General features: G+C 34.1%; 1 protein-coding gene across 7 annotated transcripts in view; it reads right to left on the bottom strand.

Moving 5' to 3' along the window:
* GRIK2 (glutamate ionotropic receptor kainate type subunit 2) overlaps window positions 1–17,528 on the bottom strand; it is a 534,217-nt gene that overhangs the window by 142,903 nt on the left and 373,786 nt on the right. For all 7 annotated transcript variants that reach the window (XM_036414148.2, XM_036414147.2, XM_045572768.1 and 4 more), the window contains one exon: window positions 7,573–7,779. In XM_036414148.2, coding sequence (XP_036270041.1) covers window positions 7,573–7,779 — 207 coding nt within the window. The remainder of the gene's footprint in view (window positions 1–7,572; window positions 7,780–17,528) is intronic.

Raw genomic sequence — 17,528 nt, forward strand, 5'->3', positions numbered from 1 at the left:
GGGATCTAACCAGCAACATGAGTGTGTGTCCTGAACGGAATTGAACCCGTCATCTTTTGATGTATGGGGCTACATACATTCCAACCAACTGAGCCACAATCGCCAGGCTCAAATGCAAACTTTTATTATTGACCTTAAATCACTCTATAATTTTGATTTTCTCAGGTGGGCAATTTTCTCCCAGAATTCCCTTACTCTTAGTTGATATTCTACTTTCATTTTTATATAACACCTTGTTTGAGCTATCAAAATTCCAACTTGAAGCCTTCTCTATTCCAATATTTTTTTCCTTTGTTCATTTATGAAGCTTTTGAAAGCTTTATTTTTTTAAGAAGACTATGTGAAGAAAAAGTTTCAGTGCCCGCAATGTGAAACTGATTAGTTGTATAGTGTTTTAGAAGGAGCAAAATTATATATAAGATGTATAGGAACATATAAGAGTTTCTCTATATCTATGGGAGTCTCTATAATATCAACTTAGCCTTTTACTTACTTGTAATCTTCAAATTATGACTTTGTGCTATATTTTCCCGGCAATATTTATGTTCAAAACATTTATATTCATGGTATTTTCAGAAATTAAGTTCACAAATCATTTTAAGCACTTAGTAGTATCCCTGAGAAATATTTATTCTATAATTTATTGTATAATGCAAAATAATTCTTAGCTCTGGGTTTTGCTATAAGTTACAATTAAATGGCCTATTAGCAAAGATGGTTGTTGGCAAAAGAATTTATTTTAAAAATCTTGCAAATACATTCCAGAAAAAAATAGTGTTTTACTTTAATCTTTAAGTTTAAAACACAAATATTTCTAAACATAACCTTAATATCATTGTGAAACGACATAGAATGAGGGTAAAATCTATATTGCACCAGTATTTAAAGAAATATGTAACACTTAAAAATGCCTCATTGGCCTTATAAAAATTTTAAAAAATTATTATGTTTAAGAGTTGTTTTAATAAGCACATTGGCGAGTATCATAGTCTATAATATAGTACAAATCACAATTATACTGTCTATGATATCCTGCTTCTGGAAAAACTTGATCGGTATCCTTGTATCTGAATTTTTTGACTTTGACTTTCAACAGCTTTGTGTTTAAATTCATTTTTAGAGAAGAAGTTTAATTATAAAGAATTATACCAGCCCTTTTCACTGGAAGGGTTCAGAGCAGGTCTCCCCTGCATGTGCTATTTGGTCATGTGGATTTTAGTGGAAGGCAATTCAACTGAAATAAAGACATAAGAGAAACCTGAAGACATAAGAGAAACCTTTGCCTCTTTTAAAAAATAATTTAAAGTGGGTGCTTTGTATATAATGAAGAGTTTTTACCGAAAAATCGTTTTTAAGAACTTATCTATATGGGAAGGGAGACATCTGATTACTGAGCTCTGCTCTTCTTATTCTGTGCATTACCTTACTCCGCTCTGAAGCTTCCAAGCACCTTACCTCTTTCATTTGCTCAGAATACCATATATACTTCATTCTTACCTTTCTGTCTTTGAACTTCTCATGTATGTGGAGTTCCCGTACATACTTATATAATTACATCTGGCTATTTTAACTTGTTAATCTATCTTGTGTTGATTGAATTATTATATCAGCTGAAAGAAACTAGAAGAGCAGAGGAAAACTTCTTCCTCTTCCTATAGTTTTCTTAAACCCTTGCCTCTAATGCCTGAGATAATAGAGGATTTCCCATTAAAAGTAAACATAATTTGCTTTTCAATTGGTTTTATACAAAGAAAGGAAAATGATTAACAATTAAGTTGTAGCTAAGAGTATTTGGGGATCTATTTTCAGAAAGGGAGCAAAAGGAATTCTGATCTTTTTTCTTAATTTTCAATCTAACCAGTGTGGGTGATGGAATAATTTAAAGACAGAAGTCTTTACTTTCTTTAATAGTGAATATCTTTGTGAGATACAGTAAGAAAAAATTTCTGCAACAGGGCAATAAAATATCACAAGGCATAAAGAAAAACTAAGTAAATTTGAAAAACTCAAACTTGAAAACGTCCATGCCAAAACACACACACACACACACACACACACACACACACACACACACACACACCCCTTAAATTTGAAGACATAATCCTTACTAGGATAAGTAGTTGCATTATTAATATTAAGAATATGTAAAAAAAAATTCCTATCTATCAATAAGAAAAGTCAATGAAAGTGAATGGGCAATTCAAATAAGGAGAAACTGAAGTCTATAAATATGGGGGAAAAGGGAAGAGTGAGGGGCTATGGATAAGTAATATGCAGATTCAACAAATTCAAACAGAGAGAATCTTAAATTAGTAATTTTGCAAACAGAAACTTTATATTACTAATGGAAATTTAAATTAGTAAGAGAAATCTAGAGGACAATATTATCAATATCTAATAAAATGAAAATATATGCCAACAATTTCTTTCTCAGAGAAGCCCTCACATAGGTGCCCCAGGACATAAGACAAGGCTCTTCATGACAGCATTGGTTTTCATAGCATGACACTGGAAGTGACTTGAATGCCCTAACAGAAGACTAAGTAAGAACGGTATATCCCTATGATAGAATACAATTGAGCAATTTATACAAAATGAACCAGAATACCAAATTAAACACAGTGGTTTCAAGTATGAATTAAAAAAAAAAAAGATTATGAAATAAACCTTAGGGACTACTCACATGACAGGCCTGACAAGTTCAGTGACCAAAGATAGCAACACAGGATGGTCTGATCATAAATTCCTAACTGGGAACATCATGGCCTGTAGTTATGTCCCAGGTCCCAGGCCTGTCACTCTCTTAAGGGCTCCCTGTCCACTGTTCTTATGCATATAGGATAACATACTTTTGAAATATCAGAGTGGTTTTCCTTTGAAGACCCCGGAAAGATATAACCACAGGCACCAGAGCACAAGACCACCACAACAGGACAGGAAACCCTCATTGTTATCTTGTTCCCCACTGACCATCTCTATGAACTATCTTGCACCCACCAGTGAAAAGGAGTGTGTGCTTCTTCGTACTTGTGTCCAGTCATAGAGCTTTCCCTGCTTTGCTTCTCCTGCCCTCTTAATCTACACCATGGATTTCATACTAGTATACTTCCTCTACATTTTCTCCTTTGATTCTCAGTGCATGAAAGGAATGGCAAAACTACTGTCCTCCAGGGCATTATCTCAACCCAAGGAGCTCTTGCTTCTGGGCCTTTCCTCAAAGATTTTGCCTCAAATAAACATATCAACTTTTCTACAAGTTTGAAGGTTGTTTTTTTTGTTTGTTTGTTTTTTGTTTGTTTGTTTGTTTGTTTGTCAACATGTGGGGAGGTATGAGAAAAATGTAATTCTATCTTTTGTTCTTGATTTGAAAATGACTGAAATGAGAAATTTTATGGTAAGAATTCAAACATTATCAGTAATAGATTACAGTTGTATTTTGGGGTCATAGGAAATTATAAATAATTTTGCACTGCTATTTTTTAGTTATTTTTCCTATACAACAAAATAGTTATAACTTCACTATTCTTCAAAATTTCCCCCTAAACTACTAGAATGCTTCCACTAGAGTGCAAAATTGAGACGACATGCTATCAACATTTAAAGATACGGTGCAAGCCAATTCCCATTTAGTAGAAACTGTTTTGTTTTTTTAATTTAGCCTTTCTATTTTTTTAATATTACCTGGAGCCCTTTTAAGTTCCCTGAAAAACAAATATTTGACTTCATTCCTAGTATATAATAAAAGTGCAATCAGGAGACACAAGCAAAGCATAGTTAGGTCTTCTAAGGCTCATTTATGAATCATAAAAGGCTCGATAGTGTTAAATACCAATTGCAATGCTAAGGAAACATGCTGGGAAGCATTCGCGCAGCTGGAAAACCATAGCACCAGGAGTCCTATTAAAAATAATGTAAAATAAGTGTAGATCTCAACAGACTTCCTACTTTGCCACAGTTGTTTTATAAACTAAAACAGAATTTTGTCTTTGTAGTTTCTTTTAACCGTAAAATGATCAAGGTTTTGTTTGTTTGCTTTTAAATTTTTAGCAGCACTTAAAGTTATAAAAAGAAGCCTCATTGAAAAGAAGGAAAAAAAGCTTTTATTGACTAATTCTCTTAGCAACCACTAATGGTATTAATATTAAAACACAAGACTCTTTAAGCACAAAGGAACTGTAAACTTCTTTGTCACTTCTAAAATAGCTAAGCTTAAATGTTACTTAAAAAAGCAAACACTTCTCATAATCTAATCCACTCAATTCTAGCAAGATAAAGAGACTGAATATGGTTTTAAAAATTGCTCATTTTTACTGTACTTACAAAAAAATCTCTTTTTTGCTCATAACATTATGTCACACATATAATTATTAGTTTTATTTATTTTTTATGTTTATTGAATTTGTTGGGGTGACATTGGTTTGCAAAACCATACAGGTTTTAAGTGTACAATCCAATAAAACCTCATCTGTACAGTATTTGGTGTGCCCATCACTCCGAGCAAAGTCTCTTTCCATCCCCATTCTCTCCTCTTCTTTGCCTCCTCCATCTACCCACCACCCTCTCTTTCCTTCTGGCTGTCACCACACTGTTCCGTGTGTGTGTGAGTGTGTGTGTGTGTGTATAAAATATTTTTTACCTAATCCCTTTACATTCTTTCATTCAGTCCCCTAACCCCCTTCCCCTCTGACAGCTGTCAGTCTATAATAATTACGCTTCAACAGTAAAACAGTAATCTGGTAAACTAATTCAATACTGTTTAAAAGCCAAGATAAAGGAACATGAAAGAAAGCATTTGTACCCTTTTGTGTATAGTAACAGCAATAGTAATAATAGTAGAAATAATAATAACAACAACAATTACTGGTCTTGAGTGTTTTCCATTTGCTAAGCAACACACTAAGATCTGTAGAATACATTCACTCTAATTGAGAGCCGGCTTCTCAAATATGATGCATACATTCCTTAAATAACGCAATAGAAGAAGTGAGTTTAGTATCTATAATTGCATACCAGTTTAAGGATGCAGTAATTTTTTGACTTGCATTTATGTTTTGATGGTGTGTGTGTGTGTGTGTGTGTGTGTGTGTGTGTGTGTGTGTGTGTTTAATCTGTATTAGTATACACAAGAGTATCCATCTATGCCAAGAGCTTTTCACACAGTAAATTGTGTGAGATCAGCATTTAAATTATTCTTTCTTCTGTTATTGTCCTTCTTCCCTTCCTTCTGTCTCCTGCATCTATTCCCCATCTCTGCTGTTGCAATGATGTATTTGACTAAACTAAAAAGGACTAAAGTGCTGTTGTACTCCCAGATATTAGCATTTAGCTCAAACTGCCATTCTGTGGAGTAACATCATTCCCATTGTACATATAATAAAACTGATCTTAAGACAGAATTAGTAACATTCCAAAGAATATGTACCAAATAAATGAATAGATAGATGATGGATGGATGGATGGATGGATACATGCATGCTTGGATGTATAGATAGATAAATCGGTAGGTGATAGATAGATAGATAGATAGATAGATAGATAGATAACACCTAAATTCCTAAATTTGTACAACTATGATGTAAGTGTGGGTCTGTGGAGTATGAGTATACAGTATTCCCTCCCACATTTTATCAGTATGACCATAGGAGGTCAGAGAAGCCCCAGTAGATCAGTGGCTTCAGCTGCCTCCAGCTGAGGCTCATTCTGTGTGAAAGATAAAAGGACAAAAAATTTCAAGTAACAAGAAGCGTTTGTGAGTAGGCACCAGAAGTAGTAGTACTACAAGGGTTCAAAAAATCAGGCTGTTTAAAGGAGTGAAAATGTTAGGAATGGACTATGGAGTAGGGGCCCAACACAGAAGCCCAGAAGTGAATGTTAAGTAGGTGACAAGGAGAGAGCTCAAATTTGACACAATATTAAACCATAAAATAAGTATAAGGCAGTCCAAAAGTATTTTGACATTTCCTATAATTATTTATTTGATTAAAAACATATTGAATACTATTTAAAAATAATGTGTGCCCAGCTTTGTTGATATCCCAAACATAATTTTTCCCATTATTTTATCTATTGCTAATCGAACAGTGTAATTTTCTTGTAATTCCTCCCTATTTGTAATTAATTCTAATATAAAGTTACCATTCACAAGACACAGAACATCAAAAGTTCCAATGAATAAACTTTACATTAAAACTTAACATTATTTCACTGACTAGGCTTCAATTCAAAATTAATATCAATAGCAACTATAATCACTACCTATTTGTCATTGTAATAGTTTCTAAATATTTTAGATTTTAGTCCTCAACAAGAATACTCATAAACACTAAAGGAGAAATATAGAATAAGTAAGAAGACACAAAGTTTGGGCTTATTAGTTATGCCTTATTATTACCTAATATATATCAGATAATGCATTAGAAAAGTTGTAGATATCAATCATAATTAACAATATATTATTCTCTTCCTTTCATGTGCAAAACATCCTTCTTCTTGATAATAAAATTTGAAATTAATAAAGTATTTTAAAAATACTTTGAAAATTGCCTATATTTGTTATTTCCATAAGTAAAAATTTAAATTTAAGGTACAGTTCATAATTTTTTTAAAATGAAAATATTTTTATTATTTTGTAGAATTCTTACCAATATTTTTTTTGCCTTAATATTATGGAAAATGTCAAAATAAACTTATGTATTACAAAACACAAAGTAAACACAATATAATATTTAAAAGATAAGAGTTTATTTTTAAAATGTGAGTTAATTAACACTGCCAATTAAGAAATAATGAAATAATGCTTTCTTTGCCAAGAAGAAATTCTTGGTTAATTTCATTAAAAACATAAAATAAAGTGTCTAGCCTCCTGTCTAACTATGCTTAATATTATTTTTTTAAATATGTTTTTATTTATTTCAGAGAGGAAGAGAGAGGGAGACAGAAACATCAATGATGAGAGAGAATCATTGATTGGGTGCCTCTTGAATGCCCTCTACTGGGGATGGAGCCAGTAACTTGGTCATGTGCCTTGACGGGGAATTGATCCATGACTTCCTGGGTTCATAGGTTGTCATCACTCAATCACTAAGTGACATGGTTAATATCCTTGATTTATTTTTACATAGTATCTTATTTTAGGTTCTTTGGGTATAATTTTCTCTTATCTCTAAAATATAAGTATCTTATCCTGGTATATGAAAATTTTATAATGAAATTAAGATTTGTATCACCCATTCTCTTTGTTAAATAGAAAGTTAGCATTATAAAGCGGGGGAAAAAAATAGTGTTGGAAAACCACATTCCATTTTATAAATGAAGAGCAAATACTTTCAAGATATCAAAATCACTCATACTAGTAAATTTAAGACAAATAACTCTCTGTAATAGAACTATACATCTCTCTTTGATTCTTTATATTTAATTGCGCAAAAAACATATACTTTGAGTAAAATTGTTGCAGGAAATATATATTTGAAATATATTATTGCTCTTTGACATTTTTAACCACTTATCATAAAAAAGTAAAATCTCTTAGCCATCTACCAAAGGTATTAAATAATGATAAAAGGGACTTACATGATCAATTAGTTCACGGACCATTCCATTCCATTGTCCATTGGCATCATCCTGGGCTCCATATTTCCCATCCTCTACAAGTCTAATTTCATATGTAAAGCCAAGGATTGTAGATAATTCTCTGAGAAGGTCAATGCAATAGCCTTCAAATCTATCATTCCCATAGAGTGGTTTGTCAGACTTCTTAAACAGGACATAGGGTTCTTCCTGAAAAGAGTGAACATGAAGATAATAGGTATTAGCGAATCATGAAACTATTAGAATTATAGTGCTTCTTAGAAGATAGAAAAATTTACATTAATTTGTGTATACAAGTCAATTTTATTGTTTTCTAGTAATTAATAGTTTGAAATATTAATAAAGTAGATTAACAGCAATATTTGTGCATCACAAAAGGTTATTTAAATATAATAATTTTACTTTGACTGCATAATAAAAATATAATGTTATGTTTTTAGCATATAGCTTAAATCATATATAATAAATAATATGGCATGTTATATACTGCATAATACATATAGATATATGTATAGGTATAATATATAGTACATTTAAATATAATTTCACCATTATTACAATACCCACGCTTAATTTATATCATTTAATCAATATTTGATATGCTATTTCAGTGGGATCTATTGATAAATTAATTTTTTAAAAAGTTGTTGCCTAATTACTTACCATGTGCTAAGAACTAGAGTAGTACTTTTATATATATTATCATTTTTTTTTCTAACAACCAGGAAAATTACAACTATAATTTTTAATTATTTGAGAAAAATAATAGTTTCTTTTAGAATCCTATCTAATATAGAGGGAATATGCTAATTGACCCTCACAATGTCACAAAGATGGTGACACCCACAGCCAATAAGAAAGGAATATGCTAATTGACTGCTACACCCTCAAAGATGGTGGCACCCACAGCCACAAGATGGGGACACCCAGTCCCCTCAGTCTGTCTGGGGTGGCAGGCATGCAGCAAGGCCAGGCCCGCACCCAGGCAGGCCCGGGTATTTCATGCACCTGCCTCTGCATTTCCCCAGTCCCCTCAGCTACCCCAGCCACCCAGGGCCAGACTGAGGCACAGGCAAGCCTCAGATTGTGGCTGCCCAGCTGCCCAGGACTGGCCTGAGGCTCAGGTAACCAGGGCCGGCCAAGGCTTGTGCTGCCGGCAGTGGCAGCAGCAGAGGTGTGATGGGAAATCACCTTTCCCTGATCGCTGGGTCGCCTCCCGCCCCTGAGGGCTCCCAGACTGTGAGAGAGGGCAGGATGGGCTGAGAGACGCCCCCTCCCCCAGTGCATGAATTTTTGTGCACTGGACCTCTAGTATATTATAAAACTAACATTTATTAAGAACATATACATTCATACAACATTTTATGAACCACCTACTATGAGGCAGCCCTTTTCTATAAAAGAGAAATCCAAGTCCTCAAGTTCATGATATAGAGAAGAAAACCAATAATAAATGCCTAAACAAATAGAGCACGTAACTTTGTCATCAATAAAAAGTATAAAAACGTAAAATAGGACAATAGGATACACAACTACTGCAAGATATTTGGCAAGATAAGATAAAACACAATTGAGTAATATGTGTGAAATGCTTTTCTAAGGAGAGGAGAGATGTGGTAGTACTTAAGAGAAGGAGTTTGGCCACTTGAAAATCTGAAAGAAGGGGATTTTAGATCAAGACACAGCAAGTAAAAAGCCCTGAGACTAATATGATACTGAAAAGTTCCAGGAAGAGAACAGCCATCGATGAAGAGATTAAGTAAACAATAACAGCAACAAAAAACTCCTCATAGACAAGAGAGCAATATGTGATGATCCTTACTCTTTTACGATAGTCATTTTCAAGAGAGGTTAAAAGAATTTCCCAGTTTATATGGTTACCAAGAGATAAAGAGGATCTAAGAAGAGGAAAAGATGATATTTTTAACTCAGATTATTTAAATTCCAGGATACACATTTCCCCCACTATTTTATATTGCTTTCTATACTATTAGACCATTTATGAAAATCCATGCATGCTGAATTTTTAAATGCATTTAGGTTAAATAACTTTAAATCAGAAGTTAATCTGTAGCTAAATTCAAAGCTAGATAATTGATTTTACCATTAGTAAGAGAACAGTTAGTATCCTCTCTAATTTTTATGTACGTTGTCACAAGTAAACTTCATTCCCCAGAGGTACACAGAGTACTAAGAATGTGATAGATATAGTATTTTTCCAACCTTGAAGTTATTATATCCATTTCTGCTCTACTCTTTAAATGAGATAACATTATACCGTCGATCACAATTTAGATACCTTTGTTACACTGACAAGAGGAAATACTAAAGGTAAACAGCTTTCATGTGCAGAGCATATTCAGGTGTCTCTTTTTCTGGTTTTCCTACACAACTTTTAAGTTATTTTACCATAATATTACTATGTTGAGTAGTGGGAGATGATTTATATGTGTATTTTCTTAACTAGAATTGCAAAATGTACATGGCAAGATAATTACTTAAATTTTCATTAATAGTACCATTCATCACTACACACCGTAGCAGGCTTACAAACAAAATGACGGTATAGTAAATTAAATGAAATGGGTTGCTTTGGTCAATGGGGGTAGAGGGATGAAAAGGGGGCAGGGGACAAGGGAACTGGAACTTGAAGAGAAAAATTACCAGAGGTCTGTTTCCCTTGGGGGTCCTACTGTAGTAACAAATTCTCAGGTCACTAACCCATGAGCAGAGGGTTAGGGACTTGAGAAGTATATATCATATTCCTCTGCAGAAGAGAAGCCAGCCAGAGAATTTAGGGCTGGGAATAAAAGAAGCATATTGGTTCAATAGATCAATTCTGTCAACTTCATACTTTGGTTTTCATTCAGTTTCTGACTTATAAATGAATTTATGTATATATATTAAATTAATTACATATATAAATTATTTTTTACATATATTAAATACATATAAAATAAATTATATTAATATGTGTTGATTTAAAAGTCATAAGCACTAGACATTTGTCAAGATCCCTGCACTAATAGCACCATCTAATATTTTCTAAGAACTTACTTTGAGTCAGGTCCTGTTCTATGTGCTTTTCTTAGATTAAATAATTTATTCCTTATTGCAATCCTGTAATGGTCAGTAACATTATTGTTTCTATTTATCCGTAAAATAACTGAGGACAGGGGTGCAAAGTATTTTGCCTAACAACGGCACACAATTCGGTAGTCAGACTACTAGACAGCATTAAATGGTTCCTAGTGATCATTTCCAAACAGCATGTGAATGCATAATTGCACATAGCTCATTGGATAACTTAATATGTACTCTATGGCTTTATTTTTTTTTTTTCAATCAACTGGGATTAACTTCTGGTCTATGCTGCATGCAAAATAATATACTTACTCATTAAACAATCCAATCAAAACAACAATGTAGAGAAAATGAGTAACTATATAATCCAAAACTTCATTTTCTACATCACAAATTATCTCCTTTCCAAATAAGAATGCATGTTTTTAACTTAATAGTACAGAATTTAGGAAAATAGCATATTTTAAAACCATCAGACTCAGTAATACATGTCTAAAAATGCTCCTATTTTCCTATTTTCACTGTTCAATCACCATTGTCTCTATTTTTACTTTTTTGTTCCAAAATATTTATGGTTTATTTTTTCACACAAATTTACTTGAACACTGAAGAAAAATATGGTAAAAGCTAGTGAACACTGAAGGATCCAGGAGGCATGGGAGGCATATGTGCACAGGTTACAAAAGCATAACAAAAATTTCAAGAATTATTATGCTATTTAAATGACATTTATCTAGCATGTAGTAGTAACCATTTGACCTATTAACTTGATTTTCTTCACCTATACCCTAATAAGAAAACTTCTGTCAGAGGCAAATAAGTTTGTTGACCCCTGTGAGATTAAAAAGTCTCCTTAGACAGGCTTTCGCATTACTAGCATAGAAAAAAAATTATGTGGCCTGAGTGCATCTTTTTAGTATTTATGGATCTCTACAATGTCAAATACCATTTCCCCATATTTAATTCTGATAAGTAAGACACAGTTTTCCAGCTGCGATTCCTATCTCCAGTTACACTGTGTCACAAGATAGTTTACATGGAGTTATGACTCTCCTTTAAACTCTCTTTCTCTGCTTCGCACAGCACAAGAATAAATAATATACTCATGTAAGAAAAGAAAAATGGTACCAGAAGCAATTACTGTACCACATATTGAGTTCAATGAATAATATGATAAAACTCTCTTGGGCAACTTCACTGATTTCTCATAGAGTCTCAAATCTCCACATCAGCATTTGCTAGAGGTAAAGGCACTTCATTCTACCGGCATCTGTAATAAGGATTTGTCAGCGTTTCCACTATCAACTCCAGTTTTAAGGAACCCGGCAACTCACATATTTTTATCAGCATTGGATGGGGGTTGGCACAGAATAAACCTAAAATAAAGTTCTGAAAAAGTAAAGTTTGTTTTAAGGTTCAGGGGAACAAAATGTTTTATTTATATGTAATGAAATTTCATGATTATAAGTGTATAACTCATATATACCTCAGTCCTTATCTACAGAGAGCTAAATATCTTCTTTAGATGTTAACCCTTGTAAGATATGGTTTTACCCATGATATTCAAAAGACAAGGCCATAAAGAGAAAATTAATATTATATTATAATATGTGAAACATATCTTGTTACTGAAATAATAAAGCTAAACTAACTAATTTATTTCTTCGAACATGAACTGAACTATTTTGTGCCAGCACTCTTTTAGGCTCCAGATATACAAAAATGAAAAACAAAAGAAAAATATACCTAAGAACTCTGCCCTCCTGGAGCTCCCATGTAGTGATGAACATAAGACACTTATCTATTTCATATAATCCTGTATTACTTGCATGGCTACTCTGCTTCATTAATCATTAGGACAAAATATTACTTTAGGACACATTTCTAAGAAACACAACTGGGTGTCTTGTTTTAGAGCATAATGTTCCTCTGTTGGTATTCAATTGGCTCCAGTCTGGTTCTGAATTTACTTTATTATCAGAACATTTTAAAAATTAGTTTGTGGCAACCAGCTAAAACCCAAATCGCTTATGGAAAACATTATTCTCAATTAAGAACAGTATTAAAGAATTTATATTTTATGCATTTATATTGTTAAAACTCTTAATTTTTCTGTACTAAAGATAAGGTTGACCAAAAAAACACACAAAATAAAACAAAACAAAACAGAAAAAAAAAAAAAACTCCACTTATTTTCAAATAGTGTCCCTATAGTCCAAATGAAAAGTTATGGACTTTAAAACTTAAAAATGAACAGTTTATATTTTCCCAAGAATTATTTATTTTTTTTTTCTATGTTCTGAGCCATGAGGGCATACTCATTACATCTCATCACTGTCCTCACCCTGAAAGCACTGACTAATAAATAATAACGCACCAACGTGGTTTTCAATGAGTGGGAAGATCAAGGTAGGTGCTGAGAAGCTGGTTAGAAGTAGAAGGCTAACAAATGAGCAACATGAAGGGCAAGGGCAATGCCACTGCTGAGGTTGCCTCTCCTGGGAGTTGAGTCAGCTCTTTAAAATATAAAACGTATGTGTTAACATGAGAAAGTGTTTTAAAAAACAACGTACCTGAATAACTTGCCCTAAGATTCTCAAGAGAACACAAAGTAGAGAAACATGCTTTTGAAAGGGAGATTAAGGACATGAACCCCTGACACCGATGTTCAGAAGATGGATATTTCCTTAACAAATAAGTTATCGACTCCCTATAACTATCTGATAATGACCTATCCCTCTAATCTACTAGGCAACACTCTTGGATAGATGAAGAGCACATATCATGTAACCTAAACAAAACAAACAAAAAAAATTAGCTTATGATAACAATAGGATGTTTTCCAAATATTAATACATACTTTCAATTGGCATGTTTTGATTTCAACTGGCCACCACTAATCCTGTATGGAATAGGGAACTCTAAGTAAAAAATGACAACTCCAAAACTGAACAATAAATTATCAGGATCTTTTAAGAGAGTGCAATTTAAGTTTTTTTGTTTGTTTGTTTTTGTTTTTTTTGTTTTGTTTTGTGTTTTTTTTTTAAAATATATTTTATTGATTTTGCACAGAGAGATAGGGAGAGAGATAGAGAGTTAGAAACATCGATGAGAGAGGGTCATCGATCAGCTGCCTCTTGCACACCCCCTACTGGGGATATGCCCGCAACCAAGGTACATGCCCTTGACCGGAATCGAACCTGGGACCTCTCAGTCCCTAAGCTGACGCTCTATCCATTGAGCCAAACCAGTCTTGGCTTAAGTTTTTATATACTCTCTAATAAGCTGCATGTAGATATTTACATTTGATAACCACCCTCTAAAATATAAATATAATTATTTTTGTTCTTCCATCCATTTTCTACCAATGTACGCATAAACAAATACTTTTTGGGTACATCCTATGTACTTATTTCTAGAATAGTGGTCAGCAAAATCACTCTTAAAAATTAAATAATAAATATGTTGGCTCCTTGGACAACACAGTGGCAACTACTCAACTCTGCCATTTTAGAACAAAAGAAGCCATAGAAGCAATGGAAAAGCTGGCAAAACTGTTCGAGTTTTAAAAAATCAATTTTTTAGGAACTCTGGAATCTAATAAAAAAGAAGACAAAGAAACAGCTTACGACTAGGGAAATGCTTTGTGAAGAGAAAACCTGCAGGAATTTGCTAGAAGACCTCTGGTGCATAGCAATTCACCCTGCTACTACCACCCTCCTCTTCCCTGTTCTGTAGCCCCCGGAAGAGGGCAGCCAGAGCTCCTGGTGCAGGCTCTGAGTACCACAGGGAGCACTATGGGCTTATTCTCACAAAAGGCAGTTCTGTATTTTGACTATGTGAGGGTTCCCGGGAGGTCCCGCTGAAGGGCTTCCCTTTGTTTCGCCCACATGAGGCTTCATGGGGGCTGAAGCTGCTCTATAAGTGGTGCTATGACGAGCATTATTTTTAGACAAATACATTAGCCACTACCTCTTGAGCAAGAGGCTAAACTACACGAACCAAAGTGCCTGGAACAGAAGAGGCTGGGGAAAGAGATACTTCATAGAATAAGGGCTATGGAAAATTCTAGTATATTAAAGGGATTCTATATTTAAGGGAAGCACACATAGATGCCTATTTACCAGAGAAACTCTAAAACACTTATTTGCAAAGATGTATGCACACCTCTGTTCACTGCACATTACTCATGATGTCCAAGACATGAAGACAACTGAAGTCCTTCGATAGAGGATTGGATAAAGGAGATGAAGTGCAGATATACAATGGAATGCTACTCAGTCACGAGAAGACATACTGCTATTTGTGACAACATGGATGCACCTTGAGAAAATCATGGTAAGCAAAATAAGTCAGTCAGAAAAAGCTGAGAGCACTATGACTCCCCTCATATGTGGGATATCAAAGTGAAACAGACACGGAAAACAGTATCTTGGTTACCAGAGGGAAGGGTGTGGAGGGGGGCAGGGGGCAAAAGAGGTCAAATATATGGTGATGGAAGATGGTTTGACTTTAGATGGTGGACACACAATAGGATACATAGATTATGTGTCATAGAAATGTACACTTGAATCCTATATGATCCTATTAACCAATGTCACCCTAATAAATTTAATTAAAAAAAAGAGAAAAATGGAAAACATAATAATGTTAAAATAGAAATAATCCCCAAAACAATCAGAAAATTCAGTGCATTCATCAAAACCCCACTGTCTTTTTTTTTTGCTTTTCAGAAATGTAAAAGCTAATCCTAGTTATGTCACTTACTGCATTTATTTGAAAGATGTAGAATAAGTAAACCATGGAAACAGAAACCAAATTAGTGGTTGCCAGCAGCTAGTCCTAGGGAGGAATAGGAAGTGAATACTCAATGGATACAAAGTTTCTAGATGATAAAAATGGTCTGAAACAAGATGATGGTGATGACCATTCAAAGCTGTGAACATACTGCCCCAGCCAGTTCTGCTCAGTGGATAGAGTGCCAGCCTGCACCAGGAGCTCTGGCTGCCCTCTTCCAGGGGCTACAGGTTCAATTCTGGTCCAGGGCATATACCTTGGTTGTAGGCTCCTCCCTGGCCCTGGCCCTGGTCAGTGCGTGTGCAGGAAGCAACCAATCAATGTACAATATCTGTTTCACATCAATGTTTCTGTCTCTCTCTCTCTCCCATGCTCTCTAAAAAATCAGTGGGAAAGTATCTTCAGGTGAGTATTAAAACACTGTGAACACACTAAAAGCCACTGAATTGTATACTTTAAATGGTAAGAATGCTATATTTTATATTAGGTACGTTTTGCTGGGGATCAGACCCTGCCTCTCTCTCTGTGGCCTCTATCTGGGCCTGATCCCCTGCCCCCGTAGCAGTCGGTGCTGGGTGGCTGTGCCCGCACTGGGTCACCACAGCAACCCAGCACTGCCTTCTGGTGTTAGGTCGAGCCTTTGGTCATTATGGATATATATATATATATATATATATATATATATATATATATATATATATAAAAATGTGCTTCCTCTTTTCACTTTAAACTTATCATCGAATGTCTGTTTTTATGTTATCCTTGATTATCCTCTATAAAATGAATAAGCAGGTCCTATTAATATCTATATATTAATTCATTCACTCAATAAGCAGTTATAGATGCCCATAAATATCCCAGGCATTATGTCATGAAGAGGGAAAGACTTATAGGACATGGTACTTATTCTTAAGGAGCATTACAGTTTAATGAGAGAGATGGAAAGTAAATAGATAAGTACAATGTGAGGTATCAAAGAAATAGCATTTGCCTTCAGTTCTCAGTCCCAGTTGTATATTTAAAAAAATTAAATATTTTCAATTAAAATTATAATACTGATGCCTGATGGCCACTTCCAGAGATTAAGATCTAATTCATCCAGGGTGCTACCCAGGCATCCTTACTTGTAAAGAACTTTTTAGGTGAGTAGAATGTGCAGTTGGGGCAGCTTTATGGGTGTGTGGCCTGTGCAGGCGTACAGAGCCCAACACTCAGAAGGTTCCTCTGCTAGGTTTATTACTCTGCTGACGCCCTTTTAAAATTTTTAACAATTTCTACAAAAGTGACCCTCGTTTTCATTTTACACTGAGAGCAGAGATTAGTAGCCAGTCATATATTCATTAAGGCATGAGAACTACTGAGTTAAACAAAAAAGTAAATGGAAATCTTTTAGAGAGAGAGAGGATTATTCATGTGGATGGTGAAAAGAATAAATAGCTGTATGATTTAAGAGAAAGAGAGTGTGAAGCAAGAAAAATAGGGAGAGATAATATCATAAGAACCTAAGTTAGGAAAAAGCCTTTTTGCTATAAAATTCTGAAAAACTATCTAGATACAATCATTGTTGATTATCAGGACTTCAATTCATATCCTGTCTAGAATGGCATTCTCTTTTGTAAGATTACTTTTAAGCATCTACCTAAAACCAATTTTGAGGTAGGAAATGAAGATGAGAATTTCCCCCTCAGTATTCTCCCTTTAGGTATTTTTTTTTTTTTAACTATATAGACATTGGATAAATTTGAATGCCTGTTTGGGAGAAAGAAAAAGCAAGTCAAAAAGAGAAAGACATAATTTGTTAAATGATTACAAAGTATTTTTAATTATTAGGATTCTGTTTCCAATAATTTAGCACAACAATTTGCTTTTGGAGGCTTTGGGGTCTTGTAAAGGAGTACCCGTCCTCTAACTCTACTTACATAATTTTTCCAAATCAGCTGATAGATATATAAATTAGAGTCAAGAACTGAATACGAATTGGCTTCCTACCCTCATCACACCTAAGAATGGATCAGGTACTGCAAGCTCTTCAACATTCCTGAATATGCACATAAAAC

This window comes from Pipistrellus kuhlii, unplaced genomic scaffold, assembly GCF_014108245.1.
Source record: "Pipistrellus kuhlii isolate mPipKuh1 unplaced genomic scaffold, mPipKuh1.p scaffold_m20_p_5, whole genome shotgun sequence".
NCBI classification, from domain to species: domain Eukaryota; kingdom Metazoa; phylum Chordata; class Mammalia; order Chiroptera; family Vespertilionidae; genus Pipistrellus; species Pipistrellus kuhlii.